This window comes from Haematobia irritans, chromosome 2 (assembly GCF_050003625.1).
Source record: "Haematobia irritans isolate KBUSLIRL chromosome 2, ASM5000362v1, whole genome shotgun sequence".
Classification (NCBI taxonomy): domain Eukaryota; kingdom Metazoa; phylum Arthropoda; class Insecta; order Diptera; family Muscidae; genus Haematobia; species Haematobia irritans.
The window spans coordinates 109,129,610-109,149,338 of NC_134398.1; the positions used below are offsets into that span (position 1 = coordinate 109,129,610).

The following is a 19,729-nucleotide window of genomic DNA, read 5'->3' on the forward strand; positions in this document are numbered from 1 at the left end:
GTTGATAATTCGATTTCAATTTGAAAATAGGAACGTACTGGACCGCGTGTTAGAATTGATTTCCAGCAGAAGGAATACACAAAATATCCATTTTAAACTGATAATAGCATATGAATTAAACTGACGATGTGATGCACATTTTCATCCAGAAGTTGTTGATTTCAACAATTTGTTGTTTTTAACAATTTTAATTGGTTGCACTTGTAATGTTTCTGGAAACTTTTTCTTGTCGATAGGCCACTCATTTTTCATTGGTCAGCTTCTTAATGTTTGCAAGAATGTAGCATCTAAAGATTTTAGTTTTCTGCAAATTTAGTGACTTCTCTAAAGAGTTGATTTAATTTTTCATATTGACGTACCAATTATTATAAACTATTTGAAGCAGTGTGACAACCCCCTTAGCGGATATGGTACGGAGATGTTAGGGCACAGCTTAGCTCGTCGGATGGGGTGGTTCTTTTCCGCTTTTGGGTCGTACATTTAAAGTTTTTTGATGTACCATATTGTTTTCTCTGACCAGAGATGGAAACACACAAATATAATTAGGGACATGTAAATAGCAATTACGCTTTTACAGCCCTGACCATACTTGTGTATGATAGTATGTGTAATATTTATGTAGGTGTATATCAGCTGGTCCAGAGGCGGTGTGTCGTATTTGACATAATTATGCTATATTACTGGAACGGGTGAACAGTTAATGCTTTTTGAATTTTGCCAACGGATTTCGAATCCATGGGTACAAGCTGTTATTATACCTAGCGGCTGCCCTCCCCATATGACAATAAATGTCATCCTTGGTATTTTCTTCGCCGGTTATATATATTTGAAAATACCCCTATTATTAATATAGCTATTTAAAATTAGCTAGCCGTTACATATTCTGCCTTGTTATTAATTATTTAACACATATTAGTTTAGCTTTTAGTTTTTTTACATATCAATATATATATATATTTTTTTTTTTTGAATTTTTGTAATAATAATTCTTAAAAATAATAACAGTAATGAATTACATTAAATATATACATATATAACAATTCTTTTTATATTTATACAAAATAATAAACAATTATGGTAACATATAGATATATATTTTTTTGTTATTTGATTTTGTATTCAGATTACATATGAAATTTTTGTTTTTAAATGTTTCCGTACAAGTATATATGTATACACATATATATATTTTTTTATAATTTTGTTTTGTTGATTTTTCCTTTTTTTACAGATTTTTAAATTATTTCATTGTTGCTGTTTTTAAAGATTTTTCAAATGTTGATATTATTGCCATTTATAAAGATTTAAATAATTATTTACAAAAAAAAAATAATAACAAATTTCGTCAAAGAATAAAGGGAAGATTATTCTCTAAGAAAATTTGAATTATGCAATATAAAGAAAAATTAGTTATTTTATGATGATATTACTTTTAATTTCTTTAAAATTGGCAACAATAATAATTATATATATGAAAGAGTGTTTTATGTAATAAATTGATTATTTAATTGCATGATATTACATGAATGCATGATATTAATACATTTTTAATTGTAGTCAGTATAATTGTAATATGAAAAATTATTTTAGGTATTTAGTATTTTTTTCTTATTCTGTTTTTAATCCAATATATAGCATATATGGTTCAATATTTAGTTCTAAGTTTGAATATGTAATTCTTTTATGGAATTTTAAGTTTCGTTTTTATTAACGGTAAAATTTGAATACTTTTGATTATATTAGATAATTTTGTTCATATTTGTGAATTTTAATATTTTTTTGTTTGTAGAATTTTGTAATTATTTCTTAGTCTTAGCCAAATTATTTTTAATTAATATTTTAATTACTGTTGTCTTTTCTTTTGGTCAATGAGATTAGTATATGTTAGTTAATAATTATTTTTAATGGTAACCAATTGAACATGATCAATATTAGGTTAGGATAGGTCATGTGATTTAGTGTTATTATGGCACACGCAGCACATTTCGAGATTTCGTAGAAAATTTCACATTGAATAATTCAAACATAGCAATGGCAAACTTGCAAGGATTCTACATACACGTTATTACCTTAGTGAAACGGTATTACCACGTGGGTACAATGGAACAGGGTGACCTGGACACCAAACATGTGTATATGAGTTCCCAGTAATCAAACATAGATGCCGCACGTGCTCTGAGGTTACTTGAGATTCTGTTTTGTACAGTATATATATATACATAAAGGGGCCTTGGCCTGTATAGATGGACAAGGATAATGGCCAAATCAGAACATTGTAAAAATAAATTTATTTTTTGTAGCATTTCGATTTGGTTTTATAGAAAATTACATATTTCATCATCATGCACAACATTTCAATGTGTATTAAGCCTTACTTTGTTGATTTTAAACAATTTAACAGATAGATGAAATGTAATATAGTTTTCTACTCAGACCGAAATACAAAAGAAAAGCTTGTGGTAACACGTGAGTTATACATGATTTTAACATAGGCTTGAACCTAATTTGTAAATGGAATTAAAAAAAAAACGAAAATAAAACAGAATTTATTTAATTGAAATTAATTTCGGAATGGAAGCATATATCATGTATTTTCACTGGATATTATATTAAATGAAACTCACGTGTGATTTAAATACCACAAGTTTTAATCTTATATAATAAACAAAATCTAAATAATAAGATTATTCTTACCCCTTTTCCTATAAACAGAAAATTTATAAATTTCTGGTAAAAAGTATAATGGAGATCTCTTATCTAATTCACTAAAATCACTAAGTTAACTTTAATTTTATGAGACACCTCTTCTCACACGTTCACCTTGTCGCTGTTCAATTGGAATGAACTGATCAAGACGCTCTAACCGCATGGTTGACCTACCTTCGTTAAATTTCACCCTGTTCGGTTGTCAAATTATAAAAAAATACACCTCTGTTGTGTCACTATGAGTTGCCACTCTCGTTGGACAAAAGTCATGTCAAAACAAGTTGTACAACAAGACAACAACAGCCGCAAAAAAAATATAAATAAAAATAAAGAAATCATGGAAGTGTAAATTAAATATAAATGCAACCGTCACAGCAGTTCCAGTTAATTGTCCACCATTTTTCATCGGTCAGCTTTTTAATGTTTTCAAGAACGTAGAATCCATAATTTTAGTTTTCTGCAAAGAGATATACATTTAGTGACTTCCTTAAAGTCTTATTTCATTTTTTATTTTCACTTACCTATTTTTATAAACTATTTGGTTATTTGTCTAAAATTTTCCATTTTTTTAATTTCTTGCAATTGACCACGAACTTCGTTGCGCAAATAAGTATTGAAAACCACATGGTTTTTTCGTTGCATTTTAGGGTAGTATTTTGTCAAAGTGTTCTCATATTATCTTCAACACCTTTTCAAAGATTTCGTCAACATTTTGGCAAATTGGAAGTAATTCGCAAACAATTTGAAGATGTATTGAAGATGAGCTATTTCAAGTCAAGTTGAATTTATGTTGAAAATTATATTTACCCTCAAACTGAAAAGTTGTTGCATTTGAAAAACGCTCATCCTGTGTTTATTGGGATATATCTGATTTGTTATACTGTCGCGTATTACATACATCATTTGAAGCATAATTTTAGAATATAAGATAATAGTATTTTGAATTTTATAAGATTTTTGAAGTTTACTTTTAGGCGCTTGTTAAAATAGAGTGTAGTTTTATTAATTGCAAGGTATCAAATGTGAATGAACGTTTTATATCTTGTTCGTTGCCTCAACCGAATTATTTGCCAACCGAAGCAGGTGGTTCCATCAACTATCAATGATATCTGTCAGCACAACTAACATTTGGCAATTGTAGCTACATGGTAGTATGTTGGATCAACTTTGCATTGGTTGTCGCAATTTCATATTAATTGTTTTGTTTGTTGGTGCAACCGCCCTCGATTTTCTTTACTATTATCCTAACCAAATTCCAATATCAAATGAAAGGGCAGATTATATTGAGATTTTATTAATTTATTACAAGATTTACAATCATAATAAACTACGAAAATAAATACAAAAGGTGCTAACAAAAAAGGTTTTTGATCTACATATATGTGAGATCAATTTACAATTTTTTATAGGTAATGTTTGTATACCAATGACAGATGGTTATTAGGTCGCAATTATGTGGTCAAACTACAGAACCTGATTCATTCTATACTTGCCAGAAATTTCTTCCTTAAGCCTCTAGATATAAATACAGATCGACTTAGACTCTTCCTGTATTCTTAATACAATAAAAAAGCTCGCTTGCCGTAAAAAGTATTTGTGTTTGTTGGTGTATGAAGCCTGCAATTTTTATGGAAACTTTTGTAATATTCCTTTTTTATAAATCGGAGCGATACTTACCTGAAGGCTACTTCTTTTCTATGGGATAAACTTTATTCAATGTATTGCGGACTATTATCAAGTGAATGTTGTTCCCCGTTTTGCAAATGTTGTAGCGTCATACCATTTACCATGTCGATGTTGATATAAATATTTATTTGTTGCAACAACTACCTTACGTCCGTCCTATAATTGAACTAAGATTCTATTAGTATACTCAACTTTTGGTTGTACCAACCATTTGTTGATTCCATTGATGTAAGTCTCACTATGCTGGTGGTTAGCTCAACAATTTTATGCAGCATAAAACCAAATTTATCGGCATTGGTTATTGTAACCAATTGAATGGTTATGGGAATTTCGTTTTGATCCTGTGAACTTTTTTATGGTCGTGTTGAATGTATAATGGGGAAAATAATCAAAACATTGTTCTTGTAACAAAAAATAAGTTACTGACATAATTTCCTCATTGTAATTATCGAATTACAACCAACCATTTCTCTGGGTGTTGGTTATGCGAAGGTACATCTCATTTTAAGTGTGCTGGGTTTAATGGAAGAGATTACTATAAGATTACTGATGTCTCGAGTGGACTACGTTTGTCATGTATTAATTGGCGGAAGATTGATGTTGATTTTTATAGATTGTATCGGGAATCTAAAAAAGGGTTCTCGCAGATTTCTCATGATTTATCATCTATTCTTACGAGATTTAGGAATTTCGAGAAGATGTTTTCTCATTTAAAATGGCCTGATCATATCATGGCATCCCCTCAATATAAGAGGAAGAAGTCTTCATCCTTTTCTGCTCCATCGGACATGAATGTTAGCTCGCGTGACTTGCTTGGCGCTTTTCTTTCTCCTACACCTCTTGTACAGATTGCACCTTCACCATTATTGCCTAGCCCTCGTGACACGATTGATGTCCCCTCGCCAAAGACTCCGTCTATTAACGGTGCGTCTGGCTCTACTCTAGATGTTCAGGTACAGACTTCTTCAATTCCTATTACTTCTCACTCTTCTGCTTCTATAGCTGGTCCGATTAATATTCCCTCTCCACGAGAGCCAGATAGCTTGAATGTGAATGGTACCGGCAATCAACTTCACAATTTGGTTGTTGGTCCCCCGCGTATATCTGTTTTCATTTCAAGACTTTCGCCGGCTACATCTGAGTCTGATATTGTTTCTTACATTCGTTCCAAAGGCGTTAAATTTAATGAGCGTGATTGTAACGTCTATAAATTTAATTTTAACTCCCCAAGGGATATCGCATCATTTAGAATTACTGTTCCACAGATATTATTTGATACTCTTCTTACTCGTGAGTTTTGGCCTTCTGGTGGTTTGGTAAAAGAGTTCATCTCTGGAGACATACCTAGACGTTTCGATCCTGTGGTCATTAGATCTAATACTGAACCGCAGTCGATTCCAAAAAACTGATTATTAACACATCCATTCTTTACCAGAATGTTCGTGGCATTAACTCGAAATTAAATGACATTTATGTTAGTAGTTTCACATCTTCATATTACTTTTTGGTTTTCACTGAGACTTGGCTTAAACCACATGTCCTTAATTCTGAGATACTGTGCGATGTGTATAATAGTGCAGTTCATAACTCATTCCCTTCATCTGTTGTTTCCAGGTGATGATGAGGATGAATTTGTTTGTGTCAAGGTTCGTATACGTAATCGTACCTTCTTTCTTGTATGTTTATATATTCAGCCTGATTCTAGTCAGGATGTGTATTTGGGTTATACTCGGCGTCTACGATGTGTTAATGAAATTTCCTCTCTTGACGATATTCTGATTGTTCTTGGCGATTTTAATCTTCCTAGAATCTCTTGGACACCTTGTGTTGACTCTAACTTTCTTCTTCCTCAGACATTTGAACGGTTCAACTCTTTCCGTGACATTTTGCCCGATCTTACTTTGTCTCAAATTAATAACGTTCATAACACTTCAGGGAAAATGCTTGACTTGGTATTTTGTAATGTCTCCGACATTCATGTCTCTAGAGTGGAACCCTTCGCAAATCCTGAAGACACTTACCATCCTACTCTTTGTATTTTCTTGGATTCCTATAGTCGGGATATCACGTCCTCTAATTATACTCGTAGGATACAATTGGATTTTAGAAAATATGACATATTAGGACTTAAGGGTGATCTTATCCGTGTTGATTGGTTATTTGATTGCGATAATTTAGTCTATCAGGTTTCTGGTTTTTATAATACTTTTGCCGATCTGATGAGGACTTTCGTTCCCTTATCCAATAGACAATCGGATCTTGGACCTCCCTGGTTTACGAAGGAACTTCGTCGTGTTCGTAACTTAAGAAATAAGTTGTACAGGAAATTTCTTTTGAGTGGCAAATCTTTTGATTTTCTTAACTACTCAGTTGCTAGATCCAATTTCGTCAGACTCAACAAGAATTGCTATGAAAGTTATTTGAGTAGAATGTGCTATGCCCTGAAATCCAATCCTAAGACTTTTTATAATTTCGTTAATTCGAAAAGAAGGACACGAGCCTTTCCTAGTTTTATGAGATATAGGGACACAGTTTCTAATGATGATGATGATTTTAAGGAGTCATATGTTGATAGTTCGAATGTTGGATCGGATTATCCATATTTCATTCCCTCTTTTACTATATTTTCCCTGAGGTTCTTAACGGATTAAAATCCTTACCTGTAAATTATTACCCTGGGCCTGATGGTATACATTCTTTCATCCTGAAGGAATGTGCGGATCTCTTATATATTCCTTTGACGCGTCTGCTTAACTTATCTTTGAGGGATGGTAGCTACCCAGACATATGGAAGATTAGTTATGCCATTCCCTTGTTCAAGAAAGGTAGTAGGTCTGACATTGGGAATTACAGATGTATTGCTAAGTTAAGTGTTATACTTTTGGTAACTAGCCGAATTTCGTGCTCCCTTTCTAATATTATATCAGAATGCCAACATGGTTTTATGAGAGGTAGGTCTACTGGATCGCTGGATCGATTCCTACTTGCATGGTAGAACTCAGAGAGTTGCATTTAAAGATAGTTTATCTATGCTTATACGTGTGACATCTGGCGTTCCCCAGCCACCTAGAACCGGTTCTGTTTAACCTATTTTTGAACGTTCTTCCGTCGGTTATCATATCGTCGAGGATATTGATGTACGCAGATGATGTTAAGCTGTTTCTTTCATTTGATAATGCTAGTGATTCTTTACTTCTTCAGGAGGACATTGACAAGTTGGAAGATTGGTGTACTTCTAATTGTATGTTACTCAATCTTTTGAAGTGTAAGAAGATGACTTTTTCTCGTAGAGTTTGTGAACAGACTGAGTACTATGTTGGGAATTATAGGCTTGAGAATGCGCTTAGTTTTAATGATTTATGTGTATTCTTTGATTCCAGGCTTGACTTTGGTTCCCATATTGAGGGATGTGTCAATAAGGTAACTGGTGTTTTGGGTTTCATTAAGAGATGGTCTAAGGAATTTGTTGATCCTTATCTTACGAAGAGACTCTTTACGACACTGGTTAGACCGATATTAGAGTATGCATGTGTTATCTGGTCACCGAGTTATTGTACTTCTATTGATCGTATTGAATCTGTACAGAAGCAGTTTCTTATTTTTGCTTTGAGGGGGCTTGGCTGGAATAATTCATACGATTTGCCTCCATATTCTAGTCGTCTTATGTTAATCTCTTGAAAGTAGACGGTTAATGTACGGTATTGTGTTTCTAACTAAATTATTAATGGAGATACTGATTCACACTACTTGACATCGAGAATTTGCTGCAATGTTCCAAATCGTTTAACTAGATTAGGTTAAGGTTAGTTTAAAGTGGCAGCCCGATTAAATTTCAGGCTCACTTAGACTATTCAGTCCATTGTGATACCACATTTAACTAAAAGTACCTATTACATATGGGCGCTTCTAGTCTTAACCACTGAACCTTCTCTATTATTTACTTTTGTGGAACCAACCAGATTGCTCCAAAAACATTAACAAACTGCTTAAGTTAACGTTTTCCAAGTCAGCCAGTAATCTAAAGCTATATGCTCCTAAAATTCGCTTACGCCTTACACAAAAAGCAGGACACTTACACAAGAGGTGTTTAATTGATTCCTTTTCCTCCACATCATGACAGCTTATACAATAGTCATTATACTTCGCACCTATAGTTTTTGCAAATTCGCCAATCAGGCAGCGACCAGTTATAGCAGAGAACACTAGCATATCTAGTGTGCGGTTTAAGTTTAAATGGGGCCATATTTGCTTGGTGTCGTTACAACCCTTGCAATTCTCCCATCGAATATAGGCCATCATAACAGCGTTCTCAGCCTTGCTAACACATCTGCTTCACAGTTCCCCGGTATGTTCCTATGGCCAGGCACCCATATTAGGTGAATATTGTACTGCTCAGCCATCTCGTTGAGAGATTTGCGGCAGCCTATGGCCGATTTCGAGTTAAGGAACACAGAGTCCGAGGAATTTATTGCAGGTTGACTGTCTGAGTATATATTAATGCCAATATTTGTTGGAACATTACTTCTCAGCCAATTCACCACCTCTCTTATTGCCAATATTTCAGCCTGAAAAACACTACAGTGATTAGGTAATCTTTTCGCTATTCGAATTTCCAGATCTTTAGAATATACTCCGAACCCCACTTGTCCATTCAATTTGGAGCCATCAGTATAGAAATCTATATATCTTTTATTCCCCGGGGTCTGTGTACACCACGCCTCACTGTTGGGAATTAGAGTTTCAAACTTTTTGTCGAAAAGTGGTTTTGCCAGGGTGTTAGGCACATCTGGCATTACTTTGAGGACCGAACTATGACCGTACATTTTTTCCGACCACAGCGATAGCTCGCGCAACCGCACAGCCGTTGTTGCAGCTGACTGTTTGGCCAAAATGTCTAAAGGCAATAGATGTAGCATGACATTAAGGGAGTCTGTTCCTGTCTTACTAAATGCGCCTGAGATACATAACTCGCCATACGCTGAACTTTATCTAAACAAGTCGGTTTCTGAAGTGCCGGCCACCAGACTACAATACCATATAGCATTATAGGTCTAACTACTGCCGTGTATAGCCAATGCACAATTTTTGGTTTTAGTCCCCACTTTTTCCCTATTGCCTTTTTGCACGAGTACAAAGCTACCGTGGATTTTCTCGCCCTCTCTTCAATATTAAGCCTAAAATTCAGCTTCCTGTCCAAAATAACGCCAAGGTATTTTGCACACTCACCAAAGGGAATTTCAGTACCCCCTAAAGCTGAGTACTATGTTCAGTTTTCAAGCTGGAAACCAGCTTGTTTTCACGGTTACTTTTTTTAATTAATTAGAAATACAAAATTAATTGCAATCAATTCCTTGGACTTTTTAAATCCATTATTTGGCAAGACTTGATCAAAATATAATCGTCTTCATAAATATATTCGTACTTTTGATTTAGTGTTTTGGTGGAAAACCCGAACATAGTACTCATCTTAAGGAAATGAGCCTAACCGTGGGAGTTTTGCGATCTTTGCAGTACATGACTAGTTTTGTCTTTGCTGGATTTACACCAAGACCATTATCTTTCGCCCATTTCTGAGTCATACGGAGAGCTCTCTGTATAATATCTCTAATTGTGGATGGGAATTTTGCCCTGACTGCTAGCGCCACATCATCTGCGCATGCCACCACTTTTATCATTTCTTTTTCTAGGGAAACCAGAAGGTTGTTTATAGCAACATTCCAAAGAAGAGGTGATAGAACTCCTCCTTGGGGAGTGCCTCTGTTCACATACCTTTGTATGTTTGCTTGCCCTAGTGTGGCTGAAATACGTCTCTTTATTAGAAGTTCGTCTAACAGCCTAAGTATACCGGGATCAACATTCAGACTTGTCAGCCCATTTAATATCGAGCTCGGATGGACATTATTTAATATCGAGCTCGGATGGACATTATTGAACGCCCCTTCGATGTCTAGAAACGCCACGATTGTGTATTCTTTGACAGATAGTGAGCTTTCAATAAAGCTGACTAGTTCCAACCACCGTCACATCAGCCGCTTCAATTGAGTCATCAAGGGCTTCCTCTTCACAGATATCGGTGACTCTCGCAACAATCCTGTAGCCTGTAGAAACATAGACCAAGAAAATATAGAGACATACCTTGATAATTCACCATGGTTTGGTTTATTTGCAGTGCGCAGTCATTCCACTCAATTGCGCAGTCAAGTGACTCAATTTATTTTTGGAAAACGAGAATAACCGTATAAATTAGTCAATTTGCTTTACAAAAAAGGTGTGGATGAATAGTATTTTATAAACTTTCACAATATTTGGTGTTTCAACGAGAGAACAAAGGAAAGAAAACAAATTAAAGCCAAATTAAAAAATCACTCAATTGCAGACGAAAAAGAGCCATCTACGGTGTGCAGACAAACTACAGCGCTGTGAATTCACTTGAGATGTCTATACCTTCCTTGGTCTATGGTAGAAACTTCCCGCATATGATTTTCACCATAGGCTGCAGGTTTTATGTCTCCTTCGGCTTCGCTAGGAGATTTTTTCACTGCTGACTCTACCGCAGGCTTGTCCGTTTCGGAATCCTTTGGCTGATCGCTTTTGTATACCTTCATATGGATATCATGAAAGCCATAACTTACACGTGCTTGGGTCTGGGCTAGATGTGGCAGCGACTCAATGTTTAATATAAACACCGCATGTCGTGGTCCATCCACCTCATCCAAACGACCAACCTTCCAATCGGCGGTTGGAAGATCTGGGTTACATTCTTTTAGTCTCTCTAGTATTGACTCAGGATCAGGAGGGTTTGCCGGTATCCATGCATGTGCTCTAGGTTTAGCCGGTATGTCTTTTTTATCGACTAACTCCAAAGCGGCTCTTTCCCAAACTTCACCAATTAGCATCAATGCAGCTTTAAAGCAATCCATAGACCTCTGGTCCGCAAAAGTTATTAACTTATATCGTCCTTGATACCATCCAGCATCTTGAAGTCGAGGACTTGGTCCGGGAAACTTTTTTGGCACCTCTGAGTAGACACCAGACATCGCGTTCTCAATTTACCCCCATTTTTGCCTTGGAATCATACCGTCCAATGCTCCTTTATTAATAATAGCCATCACAAGGCTGTCTTTTGCAACTGAGGCAAACGATCTTTGATCCCGTTTAGAGGATGGCAGCTCATCCGGTGATCGTTCCCTTTTTCCAGCTTCAAGAATTCCTTGAGCCCATTTTAAGGAATCGCTTTGCTTAGCCGACAACGTGCTTGGGTCGACTGATCCTAATTTCTTTAGGATAAACAAAGCATTTCTTCGTTCCTTGAATCTCTTTCGAGAGGGATTGCCTCCTTTTGATGTCGTCACCTTAGAAAAGGTTCGACTTGCCAATGTGTCACCGCCAGTCGACCCGTCTTTCCGTGACATTTTGCCCGATCTTACTTTGTCTCAAATTAATAACGTTCATAACACTTCAGGGAAAATGCTTAACTTGGTATTTTGTAATGTCTCCGACATTCATGTCTCTAGAGTGGAACCCTTCGCAAATCCTGAAGACACTTACCATCCTACTCTTTGTATTTTCTTGGATTCCTATAGTCGGGATATCACGTCCTCTAATTATACTCGTAGGATACAATTGGATTTTAGAAAATATGACATATTAGGACTTAAGGGTGATCTTATCCGTGTTGATTGGTTATTTGATTGCGATAATTTAGTCTATCAGGTTTCTGGTTTTTATAATACTTTTGCCGATCTGATGAGGACTTTCGTTCCCTTATCCAATAGACAATCGGATCTTGGACCTCCCTGGTTTACGAAGGAACTTCGTCGTGTTCGTAACTTAAGAAATAAGTTGTACAGGAAATTTCTTTTGAGTGGCAAATCTTTTGATTTTCTTAACTACTCAGTTGCTAGATCCAATTTCGTCAGACTCAACAAGAATTGCTATGAAAGTTATTTGAGTAGAATGAGTCTGTTCCTGTCTTACTAAATGCGCCTGAGATACATAACTCGCCATACGCTGAACTTTATCTAAACAAGTCGGTTTCTGAAGTGCCGGCCACCAGACTACAATACCATATAGCATTATAGGTCTAACTACTGCCGTGTATAGCCAATGCACAATTTTTGGTTTTAGTCCCCACTTTTTCCCTATTGCCTTTTTGCACGAGTACAAAGCTACCGTGGATTTTCTCGCCCTCTCTTCAATATTAAGCCTAAAATTCAGCTTCCTGTCCAAAATAACGCCAAGGTATTTTGCACACTCACCAAAGGGAATTTCAGTACCCCCTAAAGCTGAGTACTATGTTCAGTTTTCAAGCTGGAAACCAGCTTGTTTTCACGGTTACTTTTTTTAATTAATTAGAAATACAAAATTAATTGCAATCAATTCCTTGGACTTTTTAAATCCATTATTTGGCAAGACTTGATCAAAATATAATCGTCTTCATAAATATATTCGTACTTTTGATTTAGTGTTTTGGTGGAAAACCCGAACATAGTACTCATCTTAAGGAAATGAGCCTAACCGTGGGAGTTTTGCGATCTTTGCAGTACATGACTAGTTTTGTCTTTGCTGGATTTACACCAAGACCATTATCTTTCGCCCATTTCTGAGTCATACGGAGAGCTCTCTGTATAATATCTCTAATTGTGGATGGGAATTTTGCCCTGACTGCTAGCGCCACATCATCTGCGCATGCCACCACTTTTATCATTTCTTTTTCTAGGGAAACCAGAAGGTTGTTTATAGCAACATTCCAAAGAAGAGGTGATAGAACTCCTCCTTGGGGAGTGCCTCTGTTCACATACCTTTGTATGTTTGCTTGCCCTAGTGTGGCTGAAATACGTCTCTTTATTAGAAGTTCGTCTAACAGCCTAAGTATACCGGGATCAACATTCAGACTTGTCAGCCCATTTAATATCGAGCTCGGATGGACATTATTTAATATCGAGCTCGGATGGACATTATTGAACGCCCCTTCGATGTCTAGAAACGCCACGATTGTGTATTCTTTGACAGATAGTGAGCTTTCAATAAAGCTGACTAGTTCGTGCAATGCGGTCTCAGTAGCTGTCGTTTCGAGAGCAAACCTGAATCCACGCTAGTTCTAAGATACATGTCTATCATCCTCTCCAGGGTCTTAAGTAGGAATGAGGATAAGCTGATTGGTCGGAAATCCTTCGCACTCGAGTGAGAAGCTTTTCCTGCTTTAGGTATGAAGACGACTTTTCTGGCTGCTAAGAAAAGTTTACACATCGTTTATATATCACCGTCAACCAGGGGATAATTCTTTCAGCCACTGCCTGTAACTCCGCCGGAGTAATTCCATCAGGTCCGGGGGATTTGAATGGTCCAAAGCTATTTAAAGCCCATTTTATTCTAGATTCCGACACAATTTCCTCGATAGGAAATGATCGCTGAGCCTCTGTTACACCGCCAGAACATGGTTCAACCGTCTGATTTCCAGGGAAGTGTGTGTCCAAAAGTGCCTCCAACGTCTCCTCACTGGACGTTGTCCAATTTCATTCCGATGTTTTAATGAAACCTGGAGCGGTGTTGGTGGATGCTAGTACCTTCCGTAATCTGGAAGCCTCTGACGTATTCTCAATACTGCTACAGTAATCATCCCAAGAGTTTTGTTGAGACCTTTTCAGTTCTCGTTTATATGCTCTCAGATTCATCTTGTAAGTGTCCCAATCCTCCGGAGCTCTTGTGGACTTTGCTTTGTTAAAGAGCTTCCTGCAGGATTTCCTCATATTACTTAACTCCGTAGTCCACCATGGCGGCCGATTTTTTCCCCTTGGCTTTCCTCTAGGGCAAGCAGCTTTCAGTGGCATGTTGAAGGCCTTAGTAATCCGCTCCACTGCGTGTTCGATATCTTGTACAGTGCTCATATTTGTCTCTGGCACTTTCGGTATCATCAAATTGAACGATTCCCTATACTTATTCCAATCAGCTTTCCTAACATTTGGCGGAAATATGGTCTTTGATGTACGAACAGCCAATCTGAAACTGATGTAGCGATGATCTGAGAAGCTATGTTTCCTCAAAACTTGCCACTCAGATATCCTATCATTCAGTTCCGGAGAGGTCAACGTGACGTCCAAAACCTCTTGCCTGTTTCTGGTGACGAAGGTTGGTGCATCTCCCTTATTGCAAACTACCAGGTTAGTACGCATTAGTATCACTATTTCCCCAAATACTATGATGTGCATTTGCATCGCATCCCATAATGAGTTTTGTCTTTGTTTTTAGTGACTCCTCAACTAAGGTCTTAACGGCACAGGGTGGCATTTCCCTATCATGTTCCATGTAGACCGAAGATACCCAATATTTGCATTTGGATATCTCTAGACTGGCTACGACAGTGTCTGCATTGCTCAATGAAGGAAGCAGAAACAAGTTTAGTTCGTTTTTAGCAATTATGCATGCTCGATTTATATCGTTACCGGTATTATGCAAAAGTTTGAAACCCGGAGTGCTTAATTCACAGATCTTGTTGTTATATATGTATGGTTCTTGAATAAGAACTATATATATGTCTCCTTTCATCAGGAGAACTTTTAAGGCAGCACAAGCGGCCTTACAATGGTGAAGATTTATCTGGAGGAACCATAGAACCATCCAAATTTTCAACCACCGTCACATCAGCCGCTTCAATTGAGTCATCAAGGGCTTCCTCTTCACAGATATCGGTGACTCTCGCAACAATCCTGTAGCCTGTAGAAACATAGACCAAGAAAATATAGAGACATACCTTGATAATTCACCATGGTTTGGTTTATTTGCAGTGCGCAGTCATTCCACTCAATTGCGCAGTCAAGTGACTCAATTTATTTTTGGAAAACGAGAATAACCGTATAAATTAGTCAATTTGCTTTACAAAAAAGGTGTGGATGAATAGTATTTTATAAACTTTCACAATATTTGGTGTTTCAACGAGAGAACAAAGGAAAGAAAACAAATTAAAGCCAAATTAAAAAATCACTCAATTGCAGACGAAAAAGAGCCATCTACGGTGTGCAGACAAACTACAGCGCTGTGAATTCACTTGAGATGTCTATACCTTCCTTGGTCTATGGTAGAAACTTCCCGCATATGATTTTCACCATAGGCTGCAGGTTTTATGTCTCCTTCGGCTTCGCTAGGAGATTTTTTCACTGCTGACTCTACCGCAGGCTTGTCCGTTTCGGAATCCTTTGGCTGATCGCTTTTGTATACCTTCATATGGATATCATGAAAGCCATAACTTACACGTGCTTGGGTCTGGGCTAGATGTGGCAGCGACTCAATGTTTAATATAAACACCGCATGTCGTGGTCCATCCACCTCATCCAAACGACCAACCTTCCAATCGGCGGTTGGAAGATCTGGGTTACATTCTTTTAGTCTCTCTAGTATTGACTCAGGATCAGGAGGGTTTGCCGGTATCCATGCATGTGCTCTAGGTTTAGCCGGTATGTCTTTTTTATCGACTAACTCCAAAGCGGCTCTTTCCCAAACTTCACCAATTAGCATCAATGCAGCTTTAAAGCAATCCATAGACCTCTGGTCCGCAAAAGTTATTAACTTATATCGTCCTTGATACCATCCAGCATCTTGAAGTCGAGGACTTGGTCCGGGAAACTTTTTTGGCACCTCTGAGTAGACACCAGACATCGCGTTCTCAATTTACCCCCATTTTTGCCTTGGAATCATACCGTCCAATGCTCCTTTATTAATAATAGCCATCACAAGGCTGTCTTTTGCAACTGAGGCAAACGATCTTTGATCCCGTTTAGAGGATGGCAGCTCATCCGGTGATCGTTCCCTTTTTCCAGCTTCAAGAATTCCTTGAGCCCATTTTAAGGAATCGCTTTGCTTAGCCGACAACGTGCTTGGGTCGACTGATCCTAATTTCTTTAGGATAAACAAAGCATTTCTTCGTTCCTTGAATCTCTTTCGAGAGGGATTGCCTCCTTTTGATGTCGTCACCTTAGAAAAGGTTCGACTTGCCAATGTGTCACCGCCAGTCGACCCGTCTTTCCGTGACATTTTGCCCGATCTTACTTTGTCTCAAATTAATAACGTTCATAACACTTCAGGGAAAATGCTTAACTTGGTATTTTGTAATGTCTCCGACATTCATGTCTCTAGAGTGGAACCCTTCGCAAATCCTGAAGACACTTACCATCCTACTCTTTGTATTTTCTTGGATTCCTATAGTCGGGATATCACGTCCTCTAATTATACTCGTAGGATACAATTGGATTTTAGAAAATATGACATATTAGGACTTAAGGGTGATCTTATCCGTGTTGATTGGTTATTTGATTGCGATAATTTAGTCTATCAGGTTTCTGGTTTTTATAATACTTTTGCCGATCTGATGAGGACTTTCGTTCCCTTATCCAATAGACAATCGGATCTTGGACCTCCCTGGTTTACGAAGGAACTTCGTCGTGTTCGTAACTTAAGAAATAAGTTGTACAGGAAATTTCTTTTGAGTGGCAAATCTTTTGATTTTCTTAACTACTCAGTTGCTAGATCCAATTTCGTCAGACTCAACAAGAATTGCTATGAAAGTTATTTGAGTAGAATGTGCTATGCCCTGAAATCCAATCCTAAGACTTTTTATAATTTCGTTAATTCGAAAAGAAGGACACGAGCCTTTCCTAGTTTTATGAGATATAGGGACACAGTTTCTAATGATGATGATGATTTTAAGGAGTCATATGTTGATAGTTCGAATGTTGGATCGGATTATCCATATTTCATTCCCTCTTTTACTATATTTTCCCTGAGGTTCTTAACGGATTAAAATCCTTACCTGTAAATTATTACCCTGGGCCTGATGGTATACATTCTTTCATCCTGAAGGAATGTGCGGATCTCTTATATATTCCTTTGACGCGTCTGCTTAACTTATCTTTGAGGGATGGTAGCTACCCAGACATATGGAAGATTAGTTATGCCATTCCCTTGTTCAAGAAAGGTAGTAGGTCTGACATTGGGAATTACAGATGTATTGCTAAGTTAAGTGTTATACTTTTGGTAACTAGCCGAATTTCGTGCTCCCTTTCTAATATTATATCAGAATGCCAACATGGTTTTATGAGAGGTAGGTCTACTGGATCGCTGGATCGATTCCTACTTGCATGGTAGAACTCAGAGAGTTGCATTTAAAGATAGTTTATCTATGCTTATACGTGTGACATCTGGCGTTCCCCAGCCACCTAGAACCGGTTCTGTTTAACCTATTTTTGAACGTTCTTCCGTCGGTTATCATATCGTCGAGGATATTGATGTACGCAGATGATGTTAAGCTGTTTCTTTCATTTGATAATGCTAGTGATTCTTTACTTCTTCAGGAGGACATTGACAAGTTGGAAGATTGGTGTACTTCTAATTGTATGTTACTCAATCTTTTGAAGTGTAAGAAGATGACTTTTTCTCGTAGAGTTTGTGAACAGACTGAGTACTATGTTGGGAATTATAGGCTTGAGAATGCGCTTAGTTTTAATGATTTATGTGTATTCTTTGATTCCAGGCTTGACTTTGGTTCCCATATTGAGGGATGTGTCAATAAGGTAACTGGTGTTTTGGGTTTCATTAAGAGATGGTCTAAGGAATTTGTTGATCCTTATCTTACGAAGAGACTCTTTACGACACTGGTTAGACCGATATTAGAGTATGCATGTGTTATCTGGTCACCGAGTTATTGTACTTCTATTGATCGTATTGAATCTGTACAGAAGCAGTTTCTTATTTTTGCTTTGAGGGGGCTTGGCTGGAATAATTCATACGATTTGCCTCCATATTCTAGTCGTCTTATGTTAATCTCTTGAAAGTAGACGGTTAATGTACGGTATTGTGTTTCTAACTAAATTATTAATGGAGATACTGATTCACACTACTTGACATCGAGAATTTGCTGCAATGTTCCAAATCGTTTAACTAGATTAGGTTAAGGTTAGTTTAAAGTGGCAGCCCGATTAAATTTCAGGCTCACTTAGACTATTCAGTCCATTGTGATACCACATTTAACTAAAAGTACCTATTACATATGGGCGCTTCTAGTCTTAACCACTGAACCTTCTCTATTATTTACTTTTGTGGAACCAACCAGATTGCTCCAAAAACATTAACAAACTGCTTAAGTTAACGTTTTCCAAGTCAGCCAGTAATCTAAAGCTATATGCTCCTAAAATTCGCTTACGCCTTACACAAAAAGCAGGACACTTACACAAGAGGTGTTTAATTGATTCCTTTTCCTCCACATCATGACAGCTTATACAATAGTCATTATACTTCGCACCTATAGTTTTTGCAAATTCGCCAATCAGGCAGCGACCAGTTATAGCAGAGAACACTAGCATATCTAGTGTGCGGTTTAAGTTTAAATGGGGCCATATTTGCTTGGTGTCGTTACAACCCTTGCAATTCTCCCATCGAATATAGGCCATCATAACAGCGTTCTCAGCCTTGCTAACACATCTGCTTCACAGTTCCCCGGTATGTTCCTATGGCCAGGCACCCATATTAGGTGAATATTGTACTGCTCAGCCATCTCGTTGAGAGATTTGCGGCAGCCTATGGCCGATTTCGAGTTAAGGAACACAGAGTCCGAGGAATTTATTGCAGGTTGACTGTCTGAGTATATATTAATGCCAATATTTGTTGGAACATTACTTCTCAGCCAATTCACCACCTCTCTTATTGCCAATATTTCAGCCTGAAAAACACTACAGTGATTAGGTAATCTTTTCGCTATTCGAATTTCCAGATCTTTAGAATATACTCCGAACCCCACTTGTCCATTCAATTTGGAGCCATCAGTATAGAAATCTATATATCTTTTATTCCCCGGGGTCTGTGTACACCACGCCTCACTGTTGGGAATTAGAGTTTCAAACTTTTTGTCGAAAAGTGGTTTTGCCAGGGTGTTAGGCACATCTGGCATTACTTTGAGGACCGAACTATGACCGTACATTTTTTCCGACCACAGCGATAGCTCGCGCAACCGCACAGCCGTTGTTGCAGCTGACTGTTTGGCCAAAATGTCTAAAGGCAATAGATGTAGCATGACATTAAGGGAGTCTGTTCCTGTCTTACTAAATGCGCCTGAGATACATAACTCGCCATACGCTGAACTTTATCTAAACAAGTCGGTTTCTGAAGTGCCGGCCACCAGACTACAATACCATATAGCATTATAGGTCTAACTACTGCCGTGTATAGCCAATGCACAATTTTTGGTTTTAGTCCCCACTTTTTCCCTATTGCCTTTTTGCACGAGTACAAAGCTACCGTGGATTTTCTCGCCCTCTCTTCAATATTAAGCCTAAAATTCAGCTTCCTGTCC

At 37.3% G+C, this 19,729-nt stretch overlaps 1 protein-coding gene across 1 annotated transcript; it reads left to right on the forward strand.

Moving 5' to 3' along the window:
• The first annotated feature begins 17,669 nt into the window (after positions 1 to 17,669).
• On the forward strand, positions 17,670 to 18,212 carry LOC142224961 (uncharacterized). Its single transcript, XM_075294738.1, has one exon. It carries the CDS (start codon positions 17,670 to 17,672, stop codon positions 18,210 to 18,212), a length of 543 nt encoding a protein of 180 aa, XP_075150853.1.
• Positions 18,213 to 19,729: the final 1,517 nt, after the last annotated feature.